Here is a 27,080-nt window from a genome sequence, read left to right as displayed (position 1 = left end):
TTCAACTTTACCCACACAATCCTTGACCCAACTGATCCATACTGTCTTATGCTCTTCTTCCATCTTTTACTCACAACTATACATACTCCTTCCTTTGCCCTCTCATTCTCACCTACTCCTGCACATATACCCCATCCATACTCCCATTCTCTCACACTTTCTCCTCTCCATTTTGTTTCAGTTATTCCACATACATCCACTTTCGCACCCTCAAGCACCTGGACAATCTCTCTCTCTTTCACCTCATCATTCGCTCCTCTTACATTCCATGTACTCATTACCAAGTCCTTTGTCCGGTCCTTGGTCATCATCGTTTGGTCAGTCCTTGTCCGAGGCTTCTTGTTTGTTTTTTTAGTTAGTTGTTTTCTGGGGAGGGGCACTAACCTTCCGCCAACCCTTTTAGTCGCCTTTTACGACAAGCAGGGATACTGGGGGAGTATTCTTGAAAACCCCCCTACTCCCAGGGGGTGATGCTGTGTTGTTATTGTTTGTGACCTACTTACCGTAACGAAAATGTTGCTTTTACTGTATTGTTTCTGTGACCTACTAATGCATTAATAATGTTAAGGAACTTTCACAATGCCGTGAAAGATACAAAATTGAAAGAAAATCCGCGTAAAAAACGAAAACAGTACTGTATGTATTTGGGGAGAAGTAAACAACACTTCAGCCCAGCTAGGGCTCAAATGTTGTTTAGTTCTCCCCAAATACAGTATACTGTTTTTGTTTTTTACATGGATTTTCTTTCAAATTAATATTGTTGCTTTTAAGTTTTGAGTAGCATTACTTCCCAATTGGGTAAACTTTCTCAGAGTCCAGGAACGGAACCCCCAATAAAACCATTGTTTCTCATGGGAAAATTATGTTTAAATAACGCGTTTTTAAATAACGCGACCTCTCGAGGAACATAACCCTAGCATTATTTGTGAAGTTACTGTATATATATATATATATATACTGTATACATGAGGGAGGGGGGGAGTGCATTGGGGGGAGAGTAGTCAAATGGTGAGTGACACAGCGACTTGGAGGCGTTTTGTCTGCGGGCACCCTTTGCGGGATTAGGGCGTCGGGCTATAGATAGATAGATAGATATATATATATATATATATTATATGTTATAAAGCAGTTGAAAATAGTACAAATATATGACTGAAAATACATTTATGGTACACTGATTATACAAAAGGACCATCAAGTCCTATATCTGATTCGCAGCTGAGTAATATCTCATGCCTCACACACTCACACACTTACACACACACAAAAAAAGGTGATGTATGGACTTACCTGCTGTCTTCCACTGCCATCATAGTTGCAAAAATCTATATAATCAAGCTTAGAGTCAGCAAAGTATATCCTTTTATTTGGTATATCTACTGTCAGACCATTGGGCCAGAAGATTTTTGTGCTGATAATAATGGATCTGTTTTGTCCACTCATACTGACACGCTCAATGCGAGGATTTTCACCCCAGTCAGTCCAGAAGAGCCAACGGGACCTGGAAGTGCATTAAAGTAATTCAGATGAAATACAGCCTGATCTCAGTATGTCACTTTTGTTTTGCTTTTTATTGCTACTAAGTGGATAGTAAATTCATAAAAATTGTCTATAAACCTCAGTTGCAGCCTAGAGCTGGTATGTCGATTTTGCCCAGTTTACAGTATCAGCTGTTTGGAAAAAGTTGTGATATTTGAAACACAACAGCAACTTATTTAAGGAATTACTGTACTGTGCAGGATTATAAAAATTGTAACTTTCACCACTTTAACCCAATTTTTCATTTATTCAGGGAGGTTGGAAACATCCAAAAACATGAAAAGGTAAAGCATAAGCAAAACTTAGTACAGTACCAATTATGATGGGCCATAAATCCATTCACTTATTATTCAAGCATGGAATACTCTGAACTTCATCTTATAGTGAATACAGTATCAACACCCATTCATCTTCAAATATTTTGATTCCTGTGAAGAAGATATGCTTTGATTATCAAATTAAAAAAAGGGGTACAGTTCTTGTTAGTAAGATGGTTAGAGGTTGTAAGTGAATGTGTGAGAGGAAGCTTCGACTCTGAAGAGGCAAAAGAAATGACGAAGGGTTGAAATGGATAGATTAAACACATATGAAGAAACATGGTAAAGTTTGCCACCTATTTTAACATGGCAGTTAACAGATTAATCTGTATCTCATGCATGTTAAACAGCAGGGAAAAAAAAAATGTTATTTTGCCCATGGGGTAGAGCTGAGAGTTACAAGGGCATAAGCAAAGAGTCTGTGGATGAGCTACTCACTATTACGCTTCCTTGTCCCTATTACTGATGAAAATGGATGATACAAAACCATAAAATAATATAAATTACCTTGCATTATTCTTTAAAAATTTCAACATATAAATCTATAGAACTCACCCTTCAAATGGATCAAGGGAGAGCCCTCTTGGCTGTGAAATGTTTTTATTGAGCAAGATCATGCGACCTGTGCCATCTCTACGAGAAACTTCCATTGCATTGAGGCGAGAGTCAACCCAGTACAAGTTACCAGTTATCCAGTCATAGGCCAATCCTTCCACAAGGTCCAGTCCACTTCCAACAAGCTGGGAAAAAAAAAAAAAAAAGCTCCAATCATCCATCATCTAATTACTTATTGCTCCAAACAAAGCATAGAAGCCCAGGGTCAGGTTCCTCAGTCCACACATTCAAGGCAAAAATGATTTGCTGCTTTCCTCCGAGCACCATGACAGGAAAGAAGCCCCATCTACCCCTTAGATTTAAACTTTAACACTTTCACTTCATTTTTTTTTTTTTCTGGATGTCCCACACACAGGGGTTTTGAAATATATAAAGATCATTGTTTTGATAAAATATTCCACATCAAAAAATAGACCATAATTTCCTGAGTAAAATGATGTCTAACATAATGTAAAAAAAAATAACAATTACCTGTGTGGTAAGCTGTCAAAACCCGTGGTGTTGGAGCTCCTCCTCTGCCAGACATATGCAATTTGATATAATGATAAAACTCAGAGCTGTTCTTTTTTTTTTTCTTTTATTATAGCACTTTCATTTTCACTCTCACTTTCATCCGACAACATAATCTGAGTCATCAGACATCACTTCCATCAGATGCAAGTACTGTAAGCTGCCACAGCAGCAAAACATCTTGTATCACATGCCTCAACATACTTCTCATACGTGATGAAAATAATAGACAATAAAATAGTCCTCCCTCGGTGGCAACTCCTCAGTCTTGCCAACTCCTGATACTGAATGACTATTGGACCCCAGTGCTGGTGCGCAAATATAAAAAAGTCCAGAACATGTATATATGCCACCTGATGGCTACAAACATTTCCTTAGTGGTATGTCGACGTGCCACCCAATGTGAAAGGGTTAAGGACAGTATACGGTTGTTGACTATTGTATATGATTACCACTGGTGCTGGTGATGGATGCCTTCACATGGTGATACTGATAAAATCATGCAACCTGACTGCCCAGCTATACAAGTGTCCCTCAACTCCCTCCTTTCTACCAATGATGAGGTGGCAGACTGCAGGAAAAGGGCAACTTTAGCCTGCAGTCCACTGGGTTCACATTCAGATACATTATGTCTAGAGTTGCAACTACTATTTCTATTGTGGTTACCATCCATTGTCATAAATGGCTTTGTAGGTTACAGGAAATTATTTGACTTACCACAGTGTAAATGTACCTGCAACTAGCATTACATGAAATAAGTGGATGATGGTGTGTCTCCACCCACCACTGCACAAAAAGAACATTGGGTTCCAATCAATCAGTCACAGGTGACAGCACTTATATACATGTGAATCTGTTACAAAAACAAATACTGCATTATTATGATATAAAGGAACTGAATTCCTAACTTTTACATCATATGGCATTAGCTGGAACTGAATACTAGAGTTCTCCCACTCACGAAAGGGTTCAATAATAGAGTAAAAAAGGAGTCTGGTGGTAAAATGCAACAACAATTAGCAACACTTTTGATCAAGTGTACGTGAGTTTCAAAATAGTCAAGTGTTCACCACATAAATGAGCTGAATTATGTAAGTGAGGTATGAAAAACTAAAAGATTTTCTTCCTAAAGTAAGGGGTTCACTTGTCCTAATGACTGCTTATAAATAAGCATACTGTCTATCTATCTATCTATTGCCAGACCCCTTAATCTTGTAAGGGGTGGCCACAAACAAATCACCTCCATGTCACCTAGTCCCCTGCCTTTTCACTGCCCTGCTCCCAGCTTACACCCCCCCTCTCTCATATACCTCACAACTCCATCCCTCCATCTCATCCTTAGCCTCCCCCTCCCTCTCCCCTCCTCTATCTCACTCGCATACACTCCCCTCGTTAGTCTCTCACTCTCCATCCTCTCCACATGACCAAACCACTTCAACGTATTTCTCCTAATGCTTTCTATCACATCCACATCCACACCACGATGCTTCTTCACTTCCTCATTTGTCAGCCTGTCTCTCCATATAACTCTACATGCTTCTCTTAAATAACTAATTTCCACCACTCTCATTCTTGACTTGTGTGTTTCCAACAAGGTCCAAGCTTCACTTCCATACGTTAGAGTTGGTATCACAATACTGTCATGCCACGACTTTTTTACTTCCATACTCATTTCCCTGTTTCATATCACTGCTTTCAAAGAACCAGCAACCTTTCTTCCTTGCTGTAACCTTTCAGGCACTTCACCCTCCAAACTTCCATCCTTACTCATCACACTACCCAAGTACTTAAATGCATTCAGTCTTCCATTTTCTCATCATGAGGATGCTAAAAAAAAACATCCTTAATGACTACAGCCTAGGGATCCATTTCTATCTATCTATCTATCTATTGCCAGACGCCTCAATCCCGTTTGGGGTGGCCACAAACAAATCGCCTCCAAGTCGCTCTGTCCCCAGCCATTTCACTGCCCTGCTCCCAACTCACACTCCCATCTCTCATATACCTCTCCACCCCATCCTTCCATCTCATCCTCGGCCTCCCCCTCCCTCTTCCCCCCTCCACCTCACTCACATACACTCTCTTCGTCAGTCTTTCACCCTCCATCCTCTCCACATGGCCAAACCACCTCAGTGTGTTCCTCATAACGCTTCCTATCACATCCACATCCACACCACAACGCTCCTTTATATCCTCATTCGTCAGCCTGTCTCTCCATGTGACTGCACAGGCTCCTCTTAAATAACTCATTTCCACTGCTCTCACTCTTGACTTGTGTCCTTCCAACAACGTCCAAGCTTCACTTCCATACGTTAGAGTTAGTATCACAATACTGTCATGTAGTAACTTTTTCACTTCCATGCTCACTTCCCTGTTTCTTATCACTGCTTTCAAAGAACCAGCAACCTTTCTTCCCTGCTGTACCCTTTCAAGCACTTCACCCTCCAAACTTCCATCCTTACTCATCACACTACCCAAGTACTTAAACGTACTCACATTTTCCAATTCCTCACCATCCAATCTTGCTATACATTCACTGACTTCACCTCTCTCAAAGACCATCACTTTACTCTTCCCTACATTCACCTTTAGATTCCGTTTCTTACACACTTTCCCAAACTCATCCACCAAGCCTTGCAGCTTCCCTTCGTCTTCACTCAACAACACAGTATCATCTGCAAACAACAGTACAGGGAGTTTCCAAACACTATCCTCTCTCACCAGGGCCACTCCAACATCCACTACCCTACCTTGTACCTCTTTTATTACCCCATCCATGTACAGATTGAACAACCATGGAGACATGACACATCCCTGTTTCAACCCAACTTTCAAAGAGAAAAATTCACTTAGTTCACCATCCACACTCGCTGCAGCCTTCGCACCATCGTATATACTCTGCACACCATTCAACAACTTCCCATCTACTCCATATATTCTTAACACTTTCCACAATCCTTGTCTATCCACCCTGTCATATGCTTTCTCCAAATCCATGAAAGCCGCATACACCTTCTTTCCCTTCTCTAGAAACTTTTCCACTAAAGATCCATTTCCTGTTCTTAATAAAAATGACCTGACAATAGCCAGAATGAAAATTGCAATAATGTTCTCAGGCTGACAGGATTACTGAGAATGGCTTCTAATCGCCTAAAGATGGGAGATAGCTCCTCTCTGCTAAGCTGAACTAAATTATCTGATATTAATAAGAATAAAACAAAGCGACATCCTCAGGCTGTAGGTGCTTAATATAAATACTGTAATCAATGAAAGTGAGCATCACTGATGAATGGATACATGTATACAGCACCTGTACAACACAAACACTGTTTCATCATGATCATCATCATTCTAACCTTTTTTCCTACAAAAGAATGATATACGTTAGGGTCTAAAAAGGAAGGAAAAACCTGATGAAACGAGAAATAAAATGAAAAAATCCCTGCTCAATTAAAGGGCCACTGTCTCAATCACTAAACTTTCAAGCCTCAAAATCCATCACACAGGCATAAACATCCACACTTATGTGCTTTATATTATGTACCAACTTGCTAGAGTCAGTCTGATGACTATCACATCGCTGGGTAAAACGGGTGTGCCAGGCCCTTGTCATGCACTCCTCTGTACAAAATTCTTTCTACTATCTCAATCCACTGTCAGTTCTACTTCATCAACCTCCACAACTCACCTACTCACATTCTCATTTATCATATTTGTCTACCTTTTTCTTAGGCTACCTTGCCTTCTCACCCCATCAAGTCTGCTCAGATAAACCCTTCACCACTCTGTTTACATCCATCCACTCCACATGACCATACCATCTAAGCACACCTTCTTCAACTCCAGTGCCCACACACACTTCTTTATTACACATCTTCCACAAAACACATTATGCCTTCTCCCATCCACTCTTTGCACTCCACATACATTCGTCAACAACCCCATTTTTCACTACTCGTACTTCTGCCTTCACTTTTTTATGACACAACAAAGTCTCACACCCATGTGTTGAAAAGGGTACTAAAACTCCATGTAAGCCTCTTGCAGCTAATACACACACACACACACACACACACACACACACACACACACACACACACACACACACACACACAAATTAACATACTGCTTACCACTTCAGGTTGACCTCCCTTTTCTAGCTTGGCAATCTGCTTGACCTTCATGTCTGACCAGAATAGTGTGCCATTCTTCATGTCAGAAGCTGTGGCAACAACATTTTCCACAAGCACTGGCACCCTTTCTAAACTACGCTGGTTTAAATCAGCAATCAAGATGCTCCGGCGGTTACTGATGACAAGGAAGGCCTCAGAGTGATCTGCAAGAGATCAATAGATGGTAAAGGAAGCAATGACAAAAATGGACAACAAAGTGAACTGTCAGATTCTGCAAGATTAGAATCAACTATATGAGGTACGTTATGATGTGTGTGTGTGTGTGTGTGTGTGTGTGTGTGTGTGTGTGTGTGTGTGTGTGTGTGTGTATCTCCAAGGTTCCTAGAGAACCCCCAGGGCCCCCCAGGACCCCTCGGGGTGCCCCCAGGGTTAACTGTGGCCCTCTGGGCCCCTTTTGTAATTCACCGGGTCGGTCAGGATCACTTGATGGTTGTGATCGTCAGCTTTTATCCTCTCGGAAGGGAACTGAGAGCTCATATAGTCCAATCTAAGGGCAAGGCTCTGACCATCACACATGCACACACCCGTCCCCTTGCTCAAGGGGGACAGTAACCACCCACTTCGTCAGTGAAACTTTTCGCAACCTGAGCGAGGCGCAAACTCCCGTCCACCAGTTGGCAAGCGAGAACGTTACCACTGCACCAGCGAGCAGTATTGTGTAAGTATGTGTGTGTGTGTGTGTGTGTGTGTGTGTGTGTGTGTGTGTGTGTGTGTGTGTATTTACCTATTTGTATTTACCTATTTGTAGTATACAAGAATTGAGCAATGCTCGTGTTGTCCTGTCTCCATATCCACATTTATCTAGTCTACTTTTACACACATGAATGTTTTTCGCCTCCACCACCTCTTTTTCTAAGTCGTTCCAAATATTTATGTATTTACCTTGTGATATGCACGAGATATGCTATGCTCATGGGTTCCCGTTGCTGTTTCTCAGTAAGTCAAATTTAGCTTTAAACTCGTTTAAGTTTTTAGACTGGACGATCTCTTTGTCCAGGCTATTCCACAGGTCTATACTTCTGTAAGGAAAACTATATTTCTTGATATCCTTCAAGAAGCTTGATTTCTTCAATTTCATTCTGTGTCCTCTTGTTGCTCTCTTATCCCATACAAACAAATTGGGTGAGGAAGGTGAGAAGTGTTAATATTGGGGGTGGGGTTATGAGGGGTATACCGAGAAAGACATTGGACGAGGTCATTAAGTGTGACCTCAGGGTTAAGGGACTGAACAAGGAGGCTGCAATGGATCATGCAGCATGGAAAGCCGCCATTAGGTGACCAAGGCCGATGCATGCAAGCATGTTGGAGCCTTTAAAAATGAAAACGAAACGATAACGAAAACGAAACAGATCTTCTCGGTCAATTTTATCTACTCCTATCATGGTCCTGAACACTGCAATCATGTTTCCCCTCTTTCTCCTTTCCTCTAGGGAAGGCAAATCCAGCTTTTCCAGCCTCTCTCTGTATGACAGATCTGCCAGACTGGGGACCATCTTGGTTGCTGTTCTTTGTATTCTCTCGATCTTGTTTATATCTTTCTTTTTGTGTGGGGACCACACTACCGCTGCATATTCTAACCTGGGGCGGATCATGGCCACTATCAATTTTTTTATCATCTCATCCATATAATGAAAAGCTACTCTTATGTTATTCAAGAGTTTATACGTCTCTCTAACTATCTTGTTACAGTAATATGTTTTTCAGGTGACAAACTATCTTGGACCAGCACTCCCAAATCTTTCTCTTCTCTTGTTTTTGTGATTAATTCATTACCAAACAAATAATTAAGTGATGGCCTCCAGGTACTTTTACCCATTTCCAATATTATACATTTCTTTACGTTAAATTTCATTTCCCACATCTGGCTCCAATCATGTATCCTATTCAGATCTTCCTGCAGCATTTTACAATCCTCCTCAACCTCTACCTTCCTCGAGATCTTTACATCATCAGCAGACAGACTTGCATAACTGTTCGCTCCATCTACCATATCATTTACACAAATCAGGAACATTACTGGCGCCAACACCGAGCCTTGAGGGACTCCACTTTTTACTTCTCTCCATCCAGACAACCTATCCTTTATTACTGTCCTCATTTGTCTGTGTGTGTGTGTGTGTGTGTGTGTGTGTGTGTGTGTGTGTGTGTGTGTGTGTGTGTGTGTGTGTGTGTGTGTGTGTGTGTGTGTGTGTGTGTGTGTGTGTGTTTTTGTTTTAATTTCAGCTAGCATCTTTTTTGTACAAAATATAATAATGAAATTACTGGCATTTTCAAGTACTGTATGCTACTGTAATGACTGCTGTCCAGCACCACTTGATTATGGACCACACTGCATGATGTACAGAACAAAGTGATAATGGATCTATATGTCACAATTTTTTTCTCCCTCTATGACACAAGAAAAGATTAAGTTAGGCCTATCTATTATTGCCAGACACCATAATCCCATACAGGGTGAGTCAACATTATAAATTTGAACTGCCTTACAGTATCAAGCTCATACTATAATACTGTCCTGAAGTTAGGCATACTGAATTTCCAAAAACAGTTTCCTCAAAGCACAGCCTCTAACCCATTCACTGCCTTGATCCTTGTTATATAACTCTCCCTACCCCCCCAGCCGAGATATGACTTTCAGTTTTTCTATTCAGACATTTTTGGCCTTGATTTGTTGGCAGAGGTCAGAAGCACCTGAAATCAACAACAGCAATATCATTGTCCGCTCACATGGATAGCTCGGCAACTGACTGACTGCTACATATGTATTCAGATAAATTGTTTTTCTATCTATCTATCTATAGCCCGACGCCCTAATCCCGCAAAGGGTGGCCGCAGACAAAACGCCTCCAAGTCACTCTGTCACCCACCATTTGACTCCCCTCCCCCCAACTCACCCCCCCCCTCCCTCATATACCTCTCAACTCCATCCCTCCACCTCATCCTCGGTCTACCCCTCCCTCTCCCTCCCTCCACCTCACCCACATACACCCTCTTAGTCAGTCTTTCACTCTCCATCCTCTCCACATGTCCAAACCACCTCAGTGTATTTCTCCTAATCTTTTCAACCACATCCACATCTACCCCACAACGTTCCTTCACTTCCTCATTCGTCAACCTGTCCCTCCATGTCACTCCACATGCTCCTCTCAAGTAACTCATTTCCACTGCTCTCACTCTTGACTTGCTCCCCTCTTGCAAGGTCCACGCCTCGCTTCCATACGTCAGGGTAGGGATCACAATACCATCATGCAGAGACTTCTTAACTTCCATACTCACCTCCCTATTTCTCATCACTGCTTTCAGTGTGCCAACAACCTTCCTTCCCTGCTGTACCCTTTCACGTACTTCATCCCCCAAAGTTCCATCCTTACTCATCACACTACCCAAGTACTTGAATGCACTCACATTCTCCATATCCTCACCATCCAACCTCACTGCACACTCTGTGACTTCATTCCTCTCAAACACCATAACTTTACTTTTGTTTACATTAACTTTCAGCTTCCTCCTCCTACACACTGTCCCAAATTCATTCACCAAACTTTGCAACTCCCATTCATCTTCACTCAACAATACTGTATCATCAGCAAACAGCAACACCAGAAGCTTCCAAATCTCACCCTCATTCATTAGGGCCACCCCCACATCCACTGCCCTACCTTGTACCTCCTTTACGACCCCATCCATATATATATTAAACAGCCATGGAGACATTACACACCCCTGTTTCAGTCCCACATTGAGATCAAAGAACTCACTCAGCTCACCATCCACTCGCACCGTAGCCCTAGCTCCCTCGTACATACTCTTCACAGCACTCAACAATTTCCCCTCCACTCCATATATTCTTAATACCTTCCACATACCTTTCCTATCTATTCTGTCATAAGCTATCTCCAAGTCCATGAAGGCAGCGTACACTTTCCTTCCCTTCTCTAGATACTTCTCCACTAAACATCTTAGAACAAATATCTGATCTACACACCCTTTTCCCTTCCTAAATCCCCCTTGTTCTTCTCCAACTAGCTCCTCTGTCATATGCCTAACCCTATCAATGAGTATTCTACCATATATTTTACCAGTCACACTAAGAAGGCAAATACCCCTATGGTTACCACATACATCTCTCTCCACCTTTTCCTTTGTACAGAGGAACAATTATACCTGATTTCCAGTCCTCTGGAACCCTTCCCTCTTCCCAAGCCAATCTACACAACTTCCATATCCACTCCACAACAATCTCACCCCCTTACCTAAGCATTTCACCACACACTCCATCAATTCCTGGGGCCTTTCCCAGCTTAATCTTCTTCATCGCTTCCACTACTTCCGACCTACTGATCTCTTCCTCCCTCCTCTCATCTCTTCTTCTCCCAGCCATTCCCCAACCACTTATACTCACACTGCTCTCACTCTCTACATTCAACAAATCCTCAAAGTGCTCCTTCCATCTCCTCAATTTCTCTCTCTTCTCCACCAACAATCTATTATTCCTATCTTTCACTCCCCTACTATTTCCCCTTTCACACTGCCTTACTTTCTTTACCTCCTTCCAAAACAATTTCTTACTCTCCCTCCATTTCACACTCAGATTCCTCCCAAACTCTTCATCCACTTTCTTCTTACTCTCCTTCACCAGTCTCTTAACCTCCCTTCTCCTGCTCACATATACCTCTCTCTTCTCTCTCTCATCTTCTCCCCTACCTCTACTCGCCAACCATTCACCATATGCCTTCTTCTTTTGTTCCACAGCTCGTTTCACCTCATCATTCCACCATGCTGTCCCTTGCACACCCTTGCATCTCCTCCTCACTCCACAAACCACCTCACACGCTGCGCTTATCTCTTCCGTGAATATCTTACATACGTCTTCCACCCCTTCCATCTGCTCTAGCTCATACCTTCCCAATCTTTCTTCCACTATGCTCTTATACTCTGTCCTCTTCTCACTATCTTGCAATTTCTCCACTCTTCTCACAGGAGCTGTTTCCTCCTGTCTTTCCCTTCGTCTCCTCAACCACTTTCTTTGCAGCTCTACCTTGGCCATCACTAAGTGATGGTCCGAGACTCCATTCCCCCACCCTCTCCACACCCTTGCATCCAACACTTGTCATCTCATTCGCTCATCCACACACACGTAGTCTATCATTGCCTTTCGTTCAACAAGTTCACCATCCATCCTCCTCATTATTCTCCATGTATACCGGTGGATCATCTTATGACGAAAGTAGGTGTTGGCTATTGCCAACCCCTTACCAGCACAGATGTCCACCAAAGCACTACCATTCCCATCTACTTCTGCTGGCACACCCCACTGACCAACCACTCCATCCACTCGTACATTCCCGACTTTGCCATTCATGTCTCCAATCAACAGCACTCTCTCGCTCCTCTCAAACTTGTCCATACATGCTTCTACCCTCGCCCAAAACTCATCTTTCACTCTTGCCACTCGATCCTCTGTTGGAGCATACACACATACAATAGCCCATGCTTGTATACCTACTTTCATCCTCACCCATACAATCCTTGCACCCACTGTTCCATACTCTCTTATATTCTCCTTCCACTTCTTGCTTATCATCAGACATACTCCCTCTCTTGCCCTCTCATTCTCACTGACTCCCGCACATATACCTACACCGTATTCCCATTCTCTCATCCTTTCACCTTTCCATTTAGTTTCAGTCAATCCACATATATCCACTTTTGCATCCTCAAGCACCTGGACAATCTCTCTCTCTTTCACTTCATCATTCACTCCTCTCACATTCCACGTTCCTACTCTCAGAATGTCCTTTGTCTGTTCCTTAGTCGTCAATGTATGGTCCGTCCGGGTCCGAGGCGCTTTATTTGCTTTTTTAGTTAGTTCTTTTTACGGGGTTTTTCAGTTATATATATTTGCTCAGATGTGTTGGAATGATATAGAATAGAAGATAAAATAAAAACAAGAGCAATCTGATACTGCAAACCTCCTCCAAGGCTGAACAATCCACCAACACCAACAAAAACATAACCGCCTTGGCGGAGAGGCAAAAATGTTGAAATTGCCACTATCCTGCAATGGTAAACGATCCTTTAAAAAAAATTCATAGATCCGGATGATGATCTGGATTACCACCCAACTCTAATGGATTGTTTCTTGAGCCATACCCTACCCCTCCAAAAATTTTCAGCATAATCCATTTATAACTTTTTGAGTAATCCTGCTAACAGACAAACAGACCAATGCTGGCAAAAACATAACCTCCTTGGCAGAGGTAATGAACAGATGTACAGATCACTCTCATTTTACAATCAGCTGTTCTACAACTGCTACAGTCTTAATATTCTAGCACCCAATACTGATATATTGATCACCATTTTTCTCTCCAACAAGGAGAGTATGTTTTCATCCCTGTTTGTTTGTTTGTTTGGTAGTTTGTTTGTCTGTTAACATGATTACTCAAAAGCTATTAGAGAGATATGGACCAAATTTGGGGGGTAGATAGTCCATGTCCCTGGGAACAGTCAATAAACTTTTGGGACTGATCCAAAATGTATTACAGAGTCTGGATCTGGAATTACGTTGCCTTTGTAGGAGAGATGCGCTTCACTGAGTGCCCCTCTAGTTGTTTATACAATCAAAATCAAAATACAGAGATGTACAGATCACTCATTTTACAATCAGCTGTTCTACAATTGCTAAAGTCTTAACATTTTAGCACCTGTTTTTTTTATATGATCATCATTTTTTTTTATACAATTGCTACAACCTCCTATGAAACACCATTTCTCTGTATACAATCACCAATTTTATTTAAAAGATCTGGTCAGTTTCTCGTGAACTTACCCTGATCGTATATACAGTAATTGCGATCATACTTTGATGCCATTTTTCATTATCATGTACATATACATATTTTTACTATTTCCTAATTCTATTGAAGCTATGAAAATAGCCACCCATTATGTTACCAGAATTACTGTAGACCTTTCAGTATTAAAATGCTTGAAAGAATATGTACCTGCACACTGTATGGGGCAAACTGAGATATTACTACCTAAAGAGAGACATAAAAAATAAATAAATAAATAAATCAAGGCAAGCATCAAGCCATCATCATACGTTTCTTATGGTTTCAGTCCTTGTATCTGTGCCTTCATCTCTAGCTTCCTATCTGGTCATTCTATAGCTGCTGTTGTAGACAGCCACAGTTCTTCTCCTAGATCTATCTAGAGTGGTGTTCCTCAGGGCTCTGTCCTATCACCAACTCTCTTCCTTTTATTCATCAATCACCTTCTAAGCTGTACATCTAACCCTAACCACTCATACACTGATGGTTCAACCCTCCACCTTTCAATTCGCTTCCCGCAGCGTCCATCTCAGCAGTTACTTCAACACACAAGGGATGAGGCTATGGCACACCTAATGTCTGACTTGGCTCATATCTCTGACTGGGGTAAAAGTAATCTTGTTGTTTTTAATGCATCAGAAACTCAGTTCTTACACTTATCAACCTGTCAGAATCATCCATAGAAGTGCCCACTAATGTTTAAAAATATCCAGCTCAATCCTGCATCATCCTTATACATACTTGGGGTTTCATTCTCTCGGGGTTTATCTTGGGATGATAATATTACATCTCTTGTAAAATCAGCTTCCAAGTGATTAGGTGTGCTAAGCCGACTCCGTACCTTCTTTACCCCTGCACAGTCGTTGACTTTATTCATGGGTTTTATTCGCCCGTGTAGAGTACGGCTCTCATGTATGGGGAGTCTCCCCATATACAGCTCTTCTCAACAAGGTGGAGTCAATGGCTTTGCTCTCATTAACTCTCCTCCTCTTACTGACTCCTTCAACTTCTGTCTCTTTGCTGCACTGTTGCATCTTTATCTCTTTTCTGTCGCTACTTCAATGGCCACTGTTCCTCTGAACTATCTGTCTACACCCCTCCACCATTACACAAGGCATGTAGCAACCGTCTAGCAACATACTCTCATCCCTTTTCTGTCCAGCTCTCTAATACAAGAGTTAAGTGTTACTCCCAGTCCTTCATTTATGCAACAGGTCAACTCTGGAACTGTCTCCCTGTGTCTATATTTCCTACTTCCTATGATCTCCAGTCTTTCAAAAGCAGTGTGTCCATGCATCTCAAAATGAATGGATCTTGAATCTGGCCCTCTGTTGTATTGTTTTTGTTTTTTTTCTTGGAAGGAACAGTTTGTGGGCTCCTGGCCTTTGGTTCCTTCTTCCTTGCATTTAAAAAAAAAAAAAAAAGTAATGATGTACTAAGGTGGGGCCTAGGGGCATACGAGGGAACCCGTATGAGATGCCAAATGCAACAAATTTCCCTGGGACTTAAGATGCGGTTTTTGGTGGCAATAACTAGACTGATCCTACTAACAGTTTGGACCCACTGATTTGCTTGCTATCAGTTGACATTATCAGCAGTGAAAGGGCTAAAAAAATCCTTTCCAGCTGAGCAGACTTAAAACATTACCTTACAGCTGATTATGTTGTACAATCAAAGGCACAACTACCTTCCCAAAGTTTGGTGTTGATTGCAGAGAACAAAAGGGAGGCAGAGGAAAGATTTAGGAAGTGGAGAGATGATATGGGGCATAAGGGCTTACGGGTAAATGCAGATAAAACAAAAGTGATGATGTCTAGGGTTGGTGGCAGTACTGTCAAAGATGAGAGAGAGTGGCCATGTGCAGTTTGCCACAAGGGCATGGGAAGTAACTCCATCTTGTGTAGTGTTTGTGATAAATGGGTGCACAAGAGATGTAGTGGTATCAGAGTTAGACTGCAAGATAATGCTGATTTTATGTGTGCGGCATGTCGGGGAGAGCAGGTTGAGATTGTCAGGCATGAAAGGATTGAACTTGCTAGTGAGTCTCTTGCATATGTGGAAGAGTTTTGTTATTTGGGAGATATGTTGTGTGCTGGAAGAAGCGCTGGAGCTAGCTCTGTTGCTAGGGTGAGAAGTGGTTGGAAGAAGCTCAGGGAGCTGTTGCCTCTCTTGACACTGAGAGGACTCTCCCTACGTGCTAAGGGGTCTTTGTATGCAGCATGTGTTAGGAGTGTAATGCTGTATGGCAGTGAAACCTGGGCAGTAAAGGAGGAGGATATTTGCAGGCTTAGATGTACAGAAATGACAATGATTAGGTGGATGTGCAGTGAGTCCCTGCGTGCAAGGCCTGGAGGGGTCGGTTTTACGATGGAAGAGTTGAGAGGTAGGATGGGATTGAAGCGTATTTGTGTTGTGATGAGGAGAGGTAGATTGAGATGGTATGGGCATGTGGAGAGGATGGGGGATGATAACTGGGTGCAGAAGGTGAGAAGTGTTAATGTTGGGGGTGGGGCTGTGAGGGGTAGATAGTGAAGGACGTGGGACGAGGTCATTAAGTGTGACCTCAAGGTTAAGGGACTGAACAGGGAGGCTGCAATAGATCGTGCAGCATGGAGAGCCACCATTAGGTGACCAAGGCTGACGCATGCAAGCATGTTGGAGCCTTCAAAAATGAAAACAAAAACAATAGCGGAAAAACTGAACCATTTGAAGCAAGCACTAGTAGACACAGGGTTCCCATTGTATTTTGCCAGGTGTAAATTTTCTTTGCACATAACTGGGAAGATAGTTGTGTCTTTGATTGTACATGCTATATTAAATCTCACATTCATAGATTCAAATCAAATCAAGGTAACGACTAATGGTTATAGAAATATACATACTTGTAGCTTTGCATGTCTGCTTATCTGTGTCTAATATGTATCCTTTTGCACATGAGCATGTATAAGATCCCTTCTTATTTGTACAAGTCTGGGAGCATATGCCAGGAGGAGAACACTCATTAATATCTTCACAGTCAGTGTCACTTCCTTTCACAAGCTGCTCTCCATCATTACACACACACTCCCGGCCCTGAAAAAGCAATCATATATTAAATATTTTCACCATCATCCTAATCCATGTTTCCCACATTCCCATGGACTAGAAACATCATTAGCAAAGCACTTATGATCTCTCTCTCAAGATAACAATCAAACGAGAATGCAAGCCTGATTCATGTCAGATACTGTACATACATAAATCAATTTCCTGAGTAATGCAGTATGGTTTTCTGTACATATTTATATCTACAGTAATTATATTACACCAGATTATACAATACAATGCTGGTTGCTTAAGTAGGGGAAGGTGGTGATAGTTCGGACAGTGGGATTGTTCAGACAGTGCACTCCCTGAGAAATCTATGGGACCTAGGGCCGTGTGATCTTGCATGAAAGTGGGAGAGTTTGTTTACTTCGACCACACGGAACCTTCAAGCTAGAAACCCCCCACTTTTTGATGCAGGTCAAATTTTATGTTTTTTTGCATCTCCTGTGTAATAATTTGAGTGTATATCATAAGCTCTACCTTTATGGATATGCGAAGCATCGAACTGTGCATTATCAGGGTGAATCTGTGTTGCATGTAGAACATATTGCTGTGAAAAACGAATGTTAAATACTCCCAGGTGAAACTTGAGGGTACCCATCAATTAATTATATAGATTTGGGATGATTCGGACAGCTGAGGAAGGGGATGGTTCGGACAGTGTGAACTATCCCTCCACTACTACCAAGTTATGACTTTATCAAATGATAATGCTACTTATGACCATTTATATCTGAACACATAGTGAAACACCATTCATCATAAATATCAGGGAATATATATTTATAGTTTTGTTTATTTAACTTATTCCTCAAAGTATAAAAAGAAGGAAGGAGTAATACAACTTCTATTTCAGTTTTACAGGCTACAATATGCACTGAAAGTCTTAAGTTAGTCAGTCTGAAATAAGGCCTAGAAAGTGAAAAATGAAGTCAATATTCCACAGAGAGAGAGAGAGAGAGAGAGAAAGAGAAAGAGAGAGAGAGATTGCTAATTATGCACACTTTTGAAGCAGAAAGTAAGAGGGTAAGTCAGTTATAAAATATTATTATTTTTTTTTTATAACAAATATCAAGTGCTTCATTTAGATTCTGAAGTTTAATACAGTACTGTACTTTAGGAAAATGAAATATCTTTGAATTAATGTTTGTTTTTATCCAATCCAACTCACAGAATTTTAAGAATAAGCCGAGTAATACATGTGGCCGAACCATCCCACCCTTCTGTCAGAACCATCACCACTGGTAGGGATGGTTCAGACGATTTAGACACTTGTGTTTCGTTAACTATAGCTTAAAGCTGAAAAGAGCTAAGAATTTCATATTATCAGTCTAAAGAGCCAAATGCTTAAACCTGAATTTTTATAAATATTTTTTAAAAATGTGTCCGAACCATCACTGCCCTCCCCTACCAAAACAGTATTTTAAATGCCACTACCAGGCAGTTTCAGTTATTCTCATCATAAGCGCAGACATTAACTTAAGCTAAAAATGAAGGTACAGCAAAAGCAACACACATAAAACACAGACACACAGGCACACAGAGACTCTTTCTCTCACTTTCTCCTTAAAGGACATCAATCTGGACCAAAATTAGAATACTGTATCAATTATTGGACTCCTAGCGATTGTATGAGGAAAGTTTTAATAACAATGTTTGTCTGGGCTCACAGTTTTGCTACATACATACTGTACATACAACCTCTATGATGGTAGGTAGGGGCACTCAACACTCACCTGATGTAGTGCTACTTACTTCTTCCTTCATGTCTATCAATCTTTTTCTGTATATGTTCTTCTCCCTTCTTATCTATCCTATTCTCCCTGTCACTACTTATTATTCTTGAGTGACAAGCCAAACTGTTTTATTTACAACACTGGGCAGTAACCATACAGCCAAATACTGGAATGATGTGGAGCCTACTATGGTACTCCTGTTAACTGGGTGGAGATGCAAATCCAGTGTCCATCCAGGAGGCAAACCTCCACATTAACCCCTGCACCTTGCTGTGGAGAGGAGCTGTCAGCCGCATGAGAACATTGATTCACTGCACAGGACAGCCCTGCAGAGGCAGTTGCTTGCCTGCAGTTGCTGGATCTGCTCAGTCTAACAGACTGGCAGCAACAAGAACAACAAGAACAACACAAACACAAAGTTGATGGTATAGATGATATGGACTCCTTTACTTACATTTGGAGTCTGAATGCACTTGACAGAGCACTCAAGACGTTTATCTCCCTCACAATCCTTCTCAGAGCATCCGGGTCCTTCATCTACTCCATTGGGGCAGTCTCTGTTGCCATCACACACTTGGGTGATATTGATGCATGACTGTATGCTTTCACACCGCCACTGTCCTGAGCCACATCTGTTATGCAAAGAGTTTTCATTTCACTCACTTGCTATAGCATTATTTCCAAGTGACTTAAACTGATTGACAAATGACAGGTCTTCTTGTAACACAGGAAACCATTTTCTATATTAAGTGGTAACCTAATAACAAATTGCTGCGGTAGGGGAGAAGGATTATTGTCCTTGTAAACCCTGTAGGCTTGAGGGCAAAAAAGGAGAGGATGGTAGTGATTAGGATTCTTCCACCCTCTATTCTTACACCTGACAAAGATATACAAGGCCACCACTTTGGGTCCTGTATTTGCTCAGGGCCCACAAAATCTAACAGATTCATTAGGCTATGTGGAATGTAAGAGATGTGAATGATGAGTGTAAAAGAGAAAATAGTGAATGTATTTATGAATGTGAGGTATGATGTGATGGCATTGTATTGTATGAAGATAAAGAAGGAGTGAAGTGGATGAATGGGAGGGCCTGAATTGTGTAATGTCAGGTATGTGTATGCATGGATGGAATAAAGACAGAGTTGTATATTGACAAATGACAGGTGACAATGAAATGCAAGATTATACCAACTCAAGGTGTTATGTACAGGGGCCATATACTAATGCAGTTACCTACTACCGACAGGGTAAAAAAAAAAAAAAATAATGCACTACAAAAGTACTGGAAAACAATTATAAAGACCTACCTGCTCCTAGCCACTCAGTTGGTCATTCCTCTCTCACATACTGTATCTCTACTGTAAATACCCTAAATACCTTACCAACACCAAGATGTTAGAAAAGTCTACTGTGCACATACAAACACACACACAAGCAAAGACACACAACACAAACATAAAACACACTCAAACAACATACACAAAGCATATGCACAAGCACATACATGCAACATGAACATGAAACATACTCAAACAATGTGCACACACACACACACACACACATTGCTGGTCCAGGATAGTTTGTCACCTGAAAAACACATAACAAGATAGTCTGAGAGGTGTATAATCTCCTGACTGACATAAGAGTAACATTTCATTACATGGATGAGATGATGAAAAAATTGATGATGGCAATGACCCACCCCAGGTTGGAATATGCAGCAGTAGTGTGGTCCGCACACAAAAAGGAAGATATAAACAAGATTGAGAGAATACAAAGAACAGCAACCAGGATGGTCCCTAGCCTGGCAGACCTGTTGTACAGAGAGAGGCTGGAAATGCTGGATCTGCCTTCCTTAGAAGAAAGGAGAGAGAGGGGCAATGTGATTGCAGTGTTCAAGGCCATGATGGGAGTAGATAATACTGACAGAAGAGATTTGTTTGTATGGGATGGGAGTGTAACGAGAGGACACAGAATGAAACTGAAAAAGCCAAGCTGATTGAAGGATATCAAGAAATATAATTTTCCACACAGATGCACAGACCTGTGGAATATCCAGGACAAAGAGATCGTCCAGTCTAAAAACTTAATCAAGTTCAAAGCAAACTCTGACTTATTGAGAAACAGAGACGGGACCCCACAAGTGTAACTCATTTCCTGTATATCACAACTAGATATGTGTACAAGCACACACACACACACACACACACACACAAGATGAGGTGATGATCGAATGTGCCCTAACCACCTACTACTGATGAATTTACCTTGAATAGTTTCAGGAATTTTATTTGTCCTGTCTCCATTTTTTTTTTTAACCTCTAAAGTGTGGTCTGTTGTAAATACAACTGATCATTATCTAAAAATAATTGTGTATACATTAACATTCTCACAAATTTTTTGGAACCAGCTGACCACAGCAAGATCAAATATGGCCACCAACATAAACAAAACAACTGGTTAATTTGAATTTCCTGGCTTTGACAGTGAAACCAGGGTAATGCACATGATCATCAAAACATTGACAATGACAATTAGCAGTAGAGAAAGGAAAATGGAAGAGAGTTTCGAGAGATGTGTCAGAAACGAAAGGAACAAAAATTTAGATTCTGACTGAATCAAACAAAATGGTCAATGAAGAAAGAAACTATTGAATTGAGAAAGTAATCATAAAATGGAGAAGGTGAGTAATATACTGCAAGAACAGAAGAGAAGATGGGCACTTTTAAAGGAGGAAGAGAAAGAAGTGGTCAGTTTAACCCTCTTGGGAACGATGATGCAAACTGTGTCATATCAGAATTGAGCTGAAGAGTAACTAATCATGCTACCTACGTCATTTTCAGTTTTGGGTTGAAGAGATACCAATTAGGCAATTTTTGACAAAAATATTAACCAAAAATTAATTTTAGCATGAAGTGTCAAACCTCGGTGAGTCATAGGGGAGGGTATCTATTTCAAGGCCAACACTTTCAAATGGTCAGTGTCCTCTCACCTTTCAGTGGTGTGTGTGTATGAGGAGGGAGGGGTGGTGCATATGCAATTTTTGGTGACTTACTCAAAAACTATTGGTCGTACTGAAATTCCAAAAACACCACGAGAAAGCCCGTGAAATTACGCATCTAGTCATATATTTTGCTCTTGCACAGTGTGGGCACAATTTTGTGCTAGGAGGTTTGGATGCTATTTTTACTCTGGAACTAGTTCATTCTTACTGCATTTCAGTACTTTTACTCATCAGTTTTGTGCATTAATATTAGCTTATCTAACAGCATAAACATCAGCCATGATGATGGCATAAAATTTATACCAATATAACAAATTTCCAGTGCAAGTAAAATCCATGGGAATATTTTCCTATGTGCAGAGTCAGAGGCTGCCTTCACTCCATTCTCTCTGATCATGTCACAGAATCTTATAGAAAACTTACAGTTCCTAAGAGGGTTAAAGGAAATTATTCAGTAACAAAGGGAAAAAAACAAGAAAAGAATGGAATAAAATGTAATGAAGATACTGAAAAAGAAAGAGAAAATGGTGAAAGAAACTGTAGAAAGAAACGATGTGTTGTGATACATGGTGACAACGAGCAAGAGGAAAAGGTTAGGCCAGTGAGAATCGCGGGAGACGATTCGTGTGAGGGTTATTAAGTTGGAAGTGGTGGGAGTAAGGGAAGGTGAAAGAGATGAAAAACAGAAAAAATAGATATAATTATGGAAAGGCAGATTTTGCTTTCCTAAGGAACTATTTCCAAAATGTAGACTGGAGTGAAATGGATGCAGTCAGAAATGTTGATAAGAAGTATGAGTTTCTGATGGAAGTGTACAAAACAGGAATTAGTAAATATGTCCCAAAATTCTCTACAGCAATGAAAGAGAAGAAAAATGGTTCAACAATAGATGCAGAAAGGCACCTGAGGCAAGAAACAGAGCATGGAATAAAGTGAGAAGAAGGTATAGTGAAAAGGCATGGGAGGAATACAAGAAGGTTACAAATGAATATGTAAATATATAGGAAAAGGAAGAAAGGAAGTATGAAGAAAATATTGTCCAGTAACTAAATGTAAAAAAGAACCTATGCTATTTTATAGGTTTGTAAATGGTAAAATGAAAGTTTCATCATCATCATCATCATCCAATCCTGGGTTGTCCCATGAAGAATGTAGGAGCCCAGGGCTAGACAAGCTGGTCTTGACATTTAAGATGAAAATAACCAGCCTCACTCATCCCTGAGTGGCATAACATGAGCAATAAACCCCAACCATCCCTTAGATATAAACCTGCACTGGCTCCATCTGATTGGAGTGCCTTAATTGCCCACTAAACCATCAGGAGCCATAATTTGGTTATATGGTTGCCATCCAGAATAATAAATGGTTTCCTGGTGTACAGGAAGCCATTTGGCTTGTCACTCAGTGTAACATCACCCACAGACAGCAGGAAGAGGAAAAAATGAAGGAAAGAACGACAGAAAGGGAGGAAAGAAAGAAGGAAAGGAGGAAAGGGCAGTCACCCGAGAGCAGCACTACATCGAGTGAGTGGATGGTGAGTGCCCCCACCTACCAAATTAAAGTTAAGGACAGTATAGCATAACTGAGAGATGGAGATGAAACTTATGAAAGAGGAGAAGATTTGTGCAAAATAATGAAAAACAAGTTGCAGTCAGTTTATGTACTGGAAGAGGAATTTAATGAACCTGAAATGGAAACCAGAACAATGAGAATGATGGAAATTACAGTTGACAAGAATGAGGTGCTGCAGATGATGAGGGACCTGGATGTGAGGAATGCAATGGGACCGGATACGTGGCTGGATGGATCCTGAAAGAATGTGCCGATCAATTAATGTGGCCTGTTTATGTCATCATAAACAGCTCTCCGGAAAATGAGCAGGTACCTAAAGACTGGAAAAGAGCAAATATTATGCCAATATTCAAGGAAGGAGATAGGAAAGATCCACTTTACTATAGACCCATATCACTTATTAGCAATGTCTGTAAAATCTGTGAGAAAATTATCAGAAAAAGATGGTTGAGGTATTTAGAAGAAAATGAAGTGATAACACCAAGACAATTCAGTTTTAGGAAGGGAAGATCTTGTGCTACCAATCTACTAAGTTTCTAAAGTAGGGTGATAGATGTCATACAAGAAAGAGAGGAGTGGGCAGACTGTGTCTACCTAGACCTCAGGAAAGCATTTGCCAGGGTGCCCTATACGAGACTGCTGTGGAAGTTGCAGACCCTTGGAGTAGTGCATGGGTAACTAGAGTTTTAAAGTGGATGGAAGATTATTTGGTAGGAAGACAGATGAGAACAGTCATAAGAGACAAGGTTTCACAATGGAGAGATGTGGCTAGGGGAGTGCCCCAGGGCTCTGTCTGGGCTTTAACAATGTTTCTGATATATATAAATGATTTGCCGGAAGGTTTGATTAGTTACATGAGTATGTTCGCCGATGATGCTAAAATCATGAAAAATACTGAGTGTACTGAAGAATACTGATAACTGTAAAGAGATGCAAAAGGACTTGAACAAACTCCACAACTGGAACCAGAATTGGAAAATGGAGTTCAATGCCATGAAATGCCATGTGTAACAAATGGGAGTGAGTGGAAAAAGACCAATTTGGATTAAATGGGCAGTGAGATAATTAGCAAAAGAAAGGAAGAGAAGGCTTTGGGAGTGATTATACCAGATCACCTACCACCAGAAAAACATATAAACAGAATCAGTGGAGGCACATATGAATTACTGTACTGACCAACATGAGAGTGGCTCTTAATTATATGGACGAGTAAATGCTGAAGGAGTTGATAGTGTCCATGATAAGACCAAGACTAGAATATGTAGCTGTGGTATGGTCACCTCATCTGAAAAAGCATACTGATAAACTGGAGAAGGTACAACAGGTGGTTATGAGGATATCATGCTTAAGGGAACTGGCCTATGAGGAGAGATTGGAAAAACTGAAGTTACCAACACTGTGTCAGAGAAGGGAAAGAGCAGATTTAATTACAATGTTTAGATATGTAAGAGGTCTGAAGAAAGTGGATAGAGAGAATCATTTTGCACTGGTCAATAGAAGAACAAAAGGTCATGACTTTATATTCAGGAACAGCAGATGCCTTAATGATCTTAAAAGGTTCAGTTTCCAAAACAGTAGTATAAGTACTTGGAAAAACTTAGACAAGGAGGTGATGAAAGTAAAATGCATCCATGTGTGTAAAACTAGACTGGATAAAGAAGATATGGAGACAGGACAATACAAGCTTAGTTCAGCTCTGGTAAACTACAAATAGGTAAATACACACACGCATGCAGGCACACACGCACGCACGCGCGTGTGTGTGCACACACACACACACACACACACACACACACACACACACACACACACACAATTACATACAGTACATAGGACATACAGAAAACACACTGAAGCTAAACTGAAATTCACATACTTCATGAATAACTAAACTTAATGAACACCACACATGGTACTGTAACTGGAAACACTAATTAATCCTCTACTGATAAAGAGTGATAATAAATTTGGGGAGTAGGGACTGCCAGATGTTACAGAGCCTCTCCTTATAATGAAGGTGCACAGAAAAACTTTCTGAGTAAAAACTTACAAGAAAGCATACCTGAATATTGACTTTCCACAGGCCTCAGCATTGTTTTCATCAGAGCCATCACCACAATCATCCTCCCCATCACACAACCATGAATGGAAGATACACCGAGTGTTATTACACTGGAAGTGGGTGCTTGGACATGTAACCTAGAAAAACAAAGGAATATGTATCATTAACAAAACAGATACTGGTATTTACACTGTACTTCAAACAATTTAGCATCAATAACTTACAATTACCTTAGTATAAATTACTGTACAAAGTTGAAACTAGTGTAAATAGATTTCTCTCATTTTAACTCCTTCACTTCAACGGGTCTTCCCAAAGCTGAATTAAAACTGAATGGTATTACTCTAAATAAATTACAGTACACAGAGTAGTATGCCCTTGAGCTGAAAGAATAACTGAGGATTGTTTTTGACTCCTGCACCCTAAAGGGTCTCCCACCAGCTAAATAAAAATCATCTGGTATTAGGCTAAATATATTACAGTGCACACTAGATCATGTGGATGAAGTAGTTATAGAGTTCTGTGAACATAATTAATACCAACAACTAGACAAAGTTCATCCATAGCCATTAACTGTCTGAGAGTAGGAGAATGAGTCCCAAGAGGAAGGGACTAGAGATGATGGTATGGTACAAACAAATAATCATATATCAATAAAGGGTCCTAGTGGCAAATTAAAAGTTTTATTACACCAAAATGTTGACTATCCAGGAAGTAGACTATAGCACCAGTCAAACAGGATAGTACTGTACTCCTGAGGTGGATGAAAAGCTGATGACAGGGAGAGCTGAAGCTACTGTTTCAACAGCACTGAGGACTAGCTTCTGACCATCTCCTTTTGCTGAACTTTTTCAGTGTTTCAGTAATGTGGGGAGTAGGCCAGCATACTTGCTGATACAATTTCCTCCAACTATCTACACCAAACTACATGTATATGACACACCAAACTTTCTGTTCCAAAATTTGCAAAAATGGAGTCTAAATACCCAGCCTTGGAGTTCTGGGGGGGAGGAAGGACCATACAGTAAATGCCCCCCATCAGCCGTCCTTCTCCCAGTGACAGGCAAGTAAGATCATGGAACCATTGTTTGACTTCCTGTTCGTAATTTTCTGTGAAGTTTGTAACCTTTCATCTGTTTCTCTCTGTTGAACACCATCTTTCTTCTTCTAAACCTCAGCCTCTCTTCCTCACTGAGACTCAGTTGTCTGAGGTGATGATAGCAAACTCTTCTCAGTATCCTCCTACTTTCTCTATACGCACTTCAAAGCCAAGGATGGTAGTTTTGTGTAGGTACACAACAACATATCTTGTTCTCGCGTTCTTGAACTTCAATCCTCCGATTCTCTACACTCTGGTTCCAGCTATCCTGTCATTCACTAGCTAAATATATCTATGCTGTGTACATATCCCCTAATGCTACAGACTATGAAAAATTCTTTGACTATCTTCATTCTAAAATGGAACACATTCTGTCAATTTCTCCTTTCTCTGAAAATCTCCATTCTAAGTGATTTCAGTGTTCACCATCACCTTTGGCTCTCCTCTCCATTCACTGATCAACCTAATGAACATGCCTACATCTTTTCCATCCTTAATGACCTAGACCAA

At 40.8% G+C, this 27,080-nt stretch overlaps 1 protein-coding gene across 4 annotated transcripts in view; it reads right to left on the bottom strand.

The window, feature by feature from the left end:
- mgl (low-density lipoprotein receptor-related protein megalin) overlaps nucleotides 1–27,080 on the bottom strand; it is a 729,243-nt gene that overhangs the window by 141,874 nt on the left and 560,289 nt on the right. For all 4 annotated transcript variants that reach the window (XM_080281751.1, XM_080281752.1, XM_080281753.1 and 1 more), the window contains exons 17-22: nucleotides 25,472–25,608; nucleotides 19,288–19,465; nucleotides 16,893–17,082; nucleotides 7,115–7,317; nucleotides 2,412–2,596; nucleotides 1,291–1,501 (exon numbers count right to left, since the gene is read on the bottom strand). In XM_080281751.1, coding sequence (XP_080137877.1) covers nucleotides 1,291–1,501; nucleotides 2,412–2,596; nucleotides 7,115–7,317; nucleotides 16,893–17,082; nucleotides 19,288–19,465; nucleotides 25,472–25,608 — 1,104 coding nt within the window. The remainder of the gene's footprint in view (nucleotides 1–1,290; nucleotides 1,502–2,411; nucleotides 2,597–7,114; nucleotides 7,318–16,892; nucleotides 17,083–19,287; nucleotides 19,466–25,471; nucleotides 25,609–27,080) is intronic.

Source organism: Coenobita brevimanus, chromosome 91 (assembly GCF_032717465.1).
Source record: "Coenobita brevimanus isolate Jiangsu-jjx chromosome 91, ASM3271746v2, whole genome shotgun sequence".
NCBI lineage: Eukaryota > Metazoa > Arthropoda > Malacostraca > Decapoda > Coenobitidae > Coenobita > Coenobita brevimanus.
This window is presented reverse-complemented; position numbering and strand designations above follow the sequence as displayed.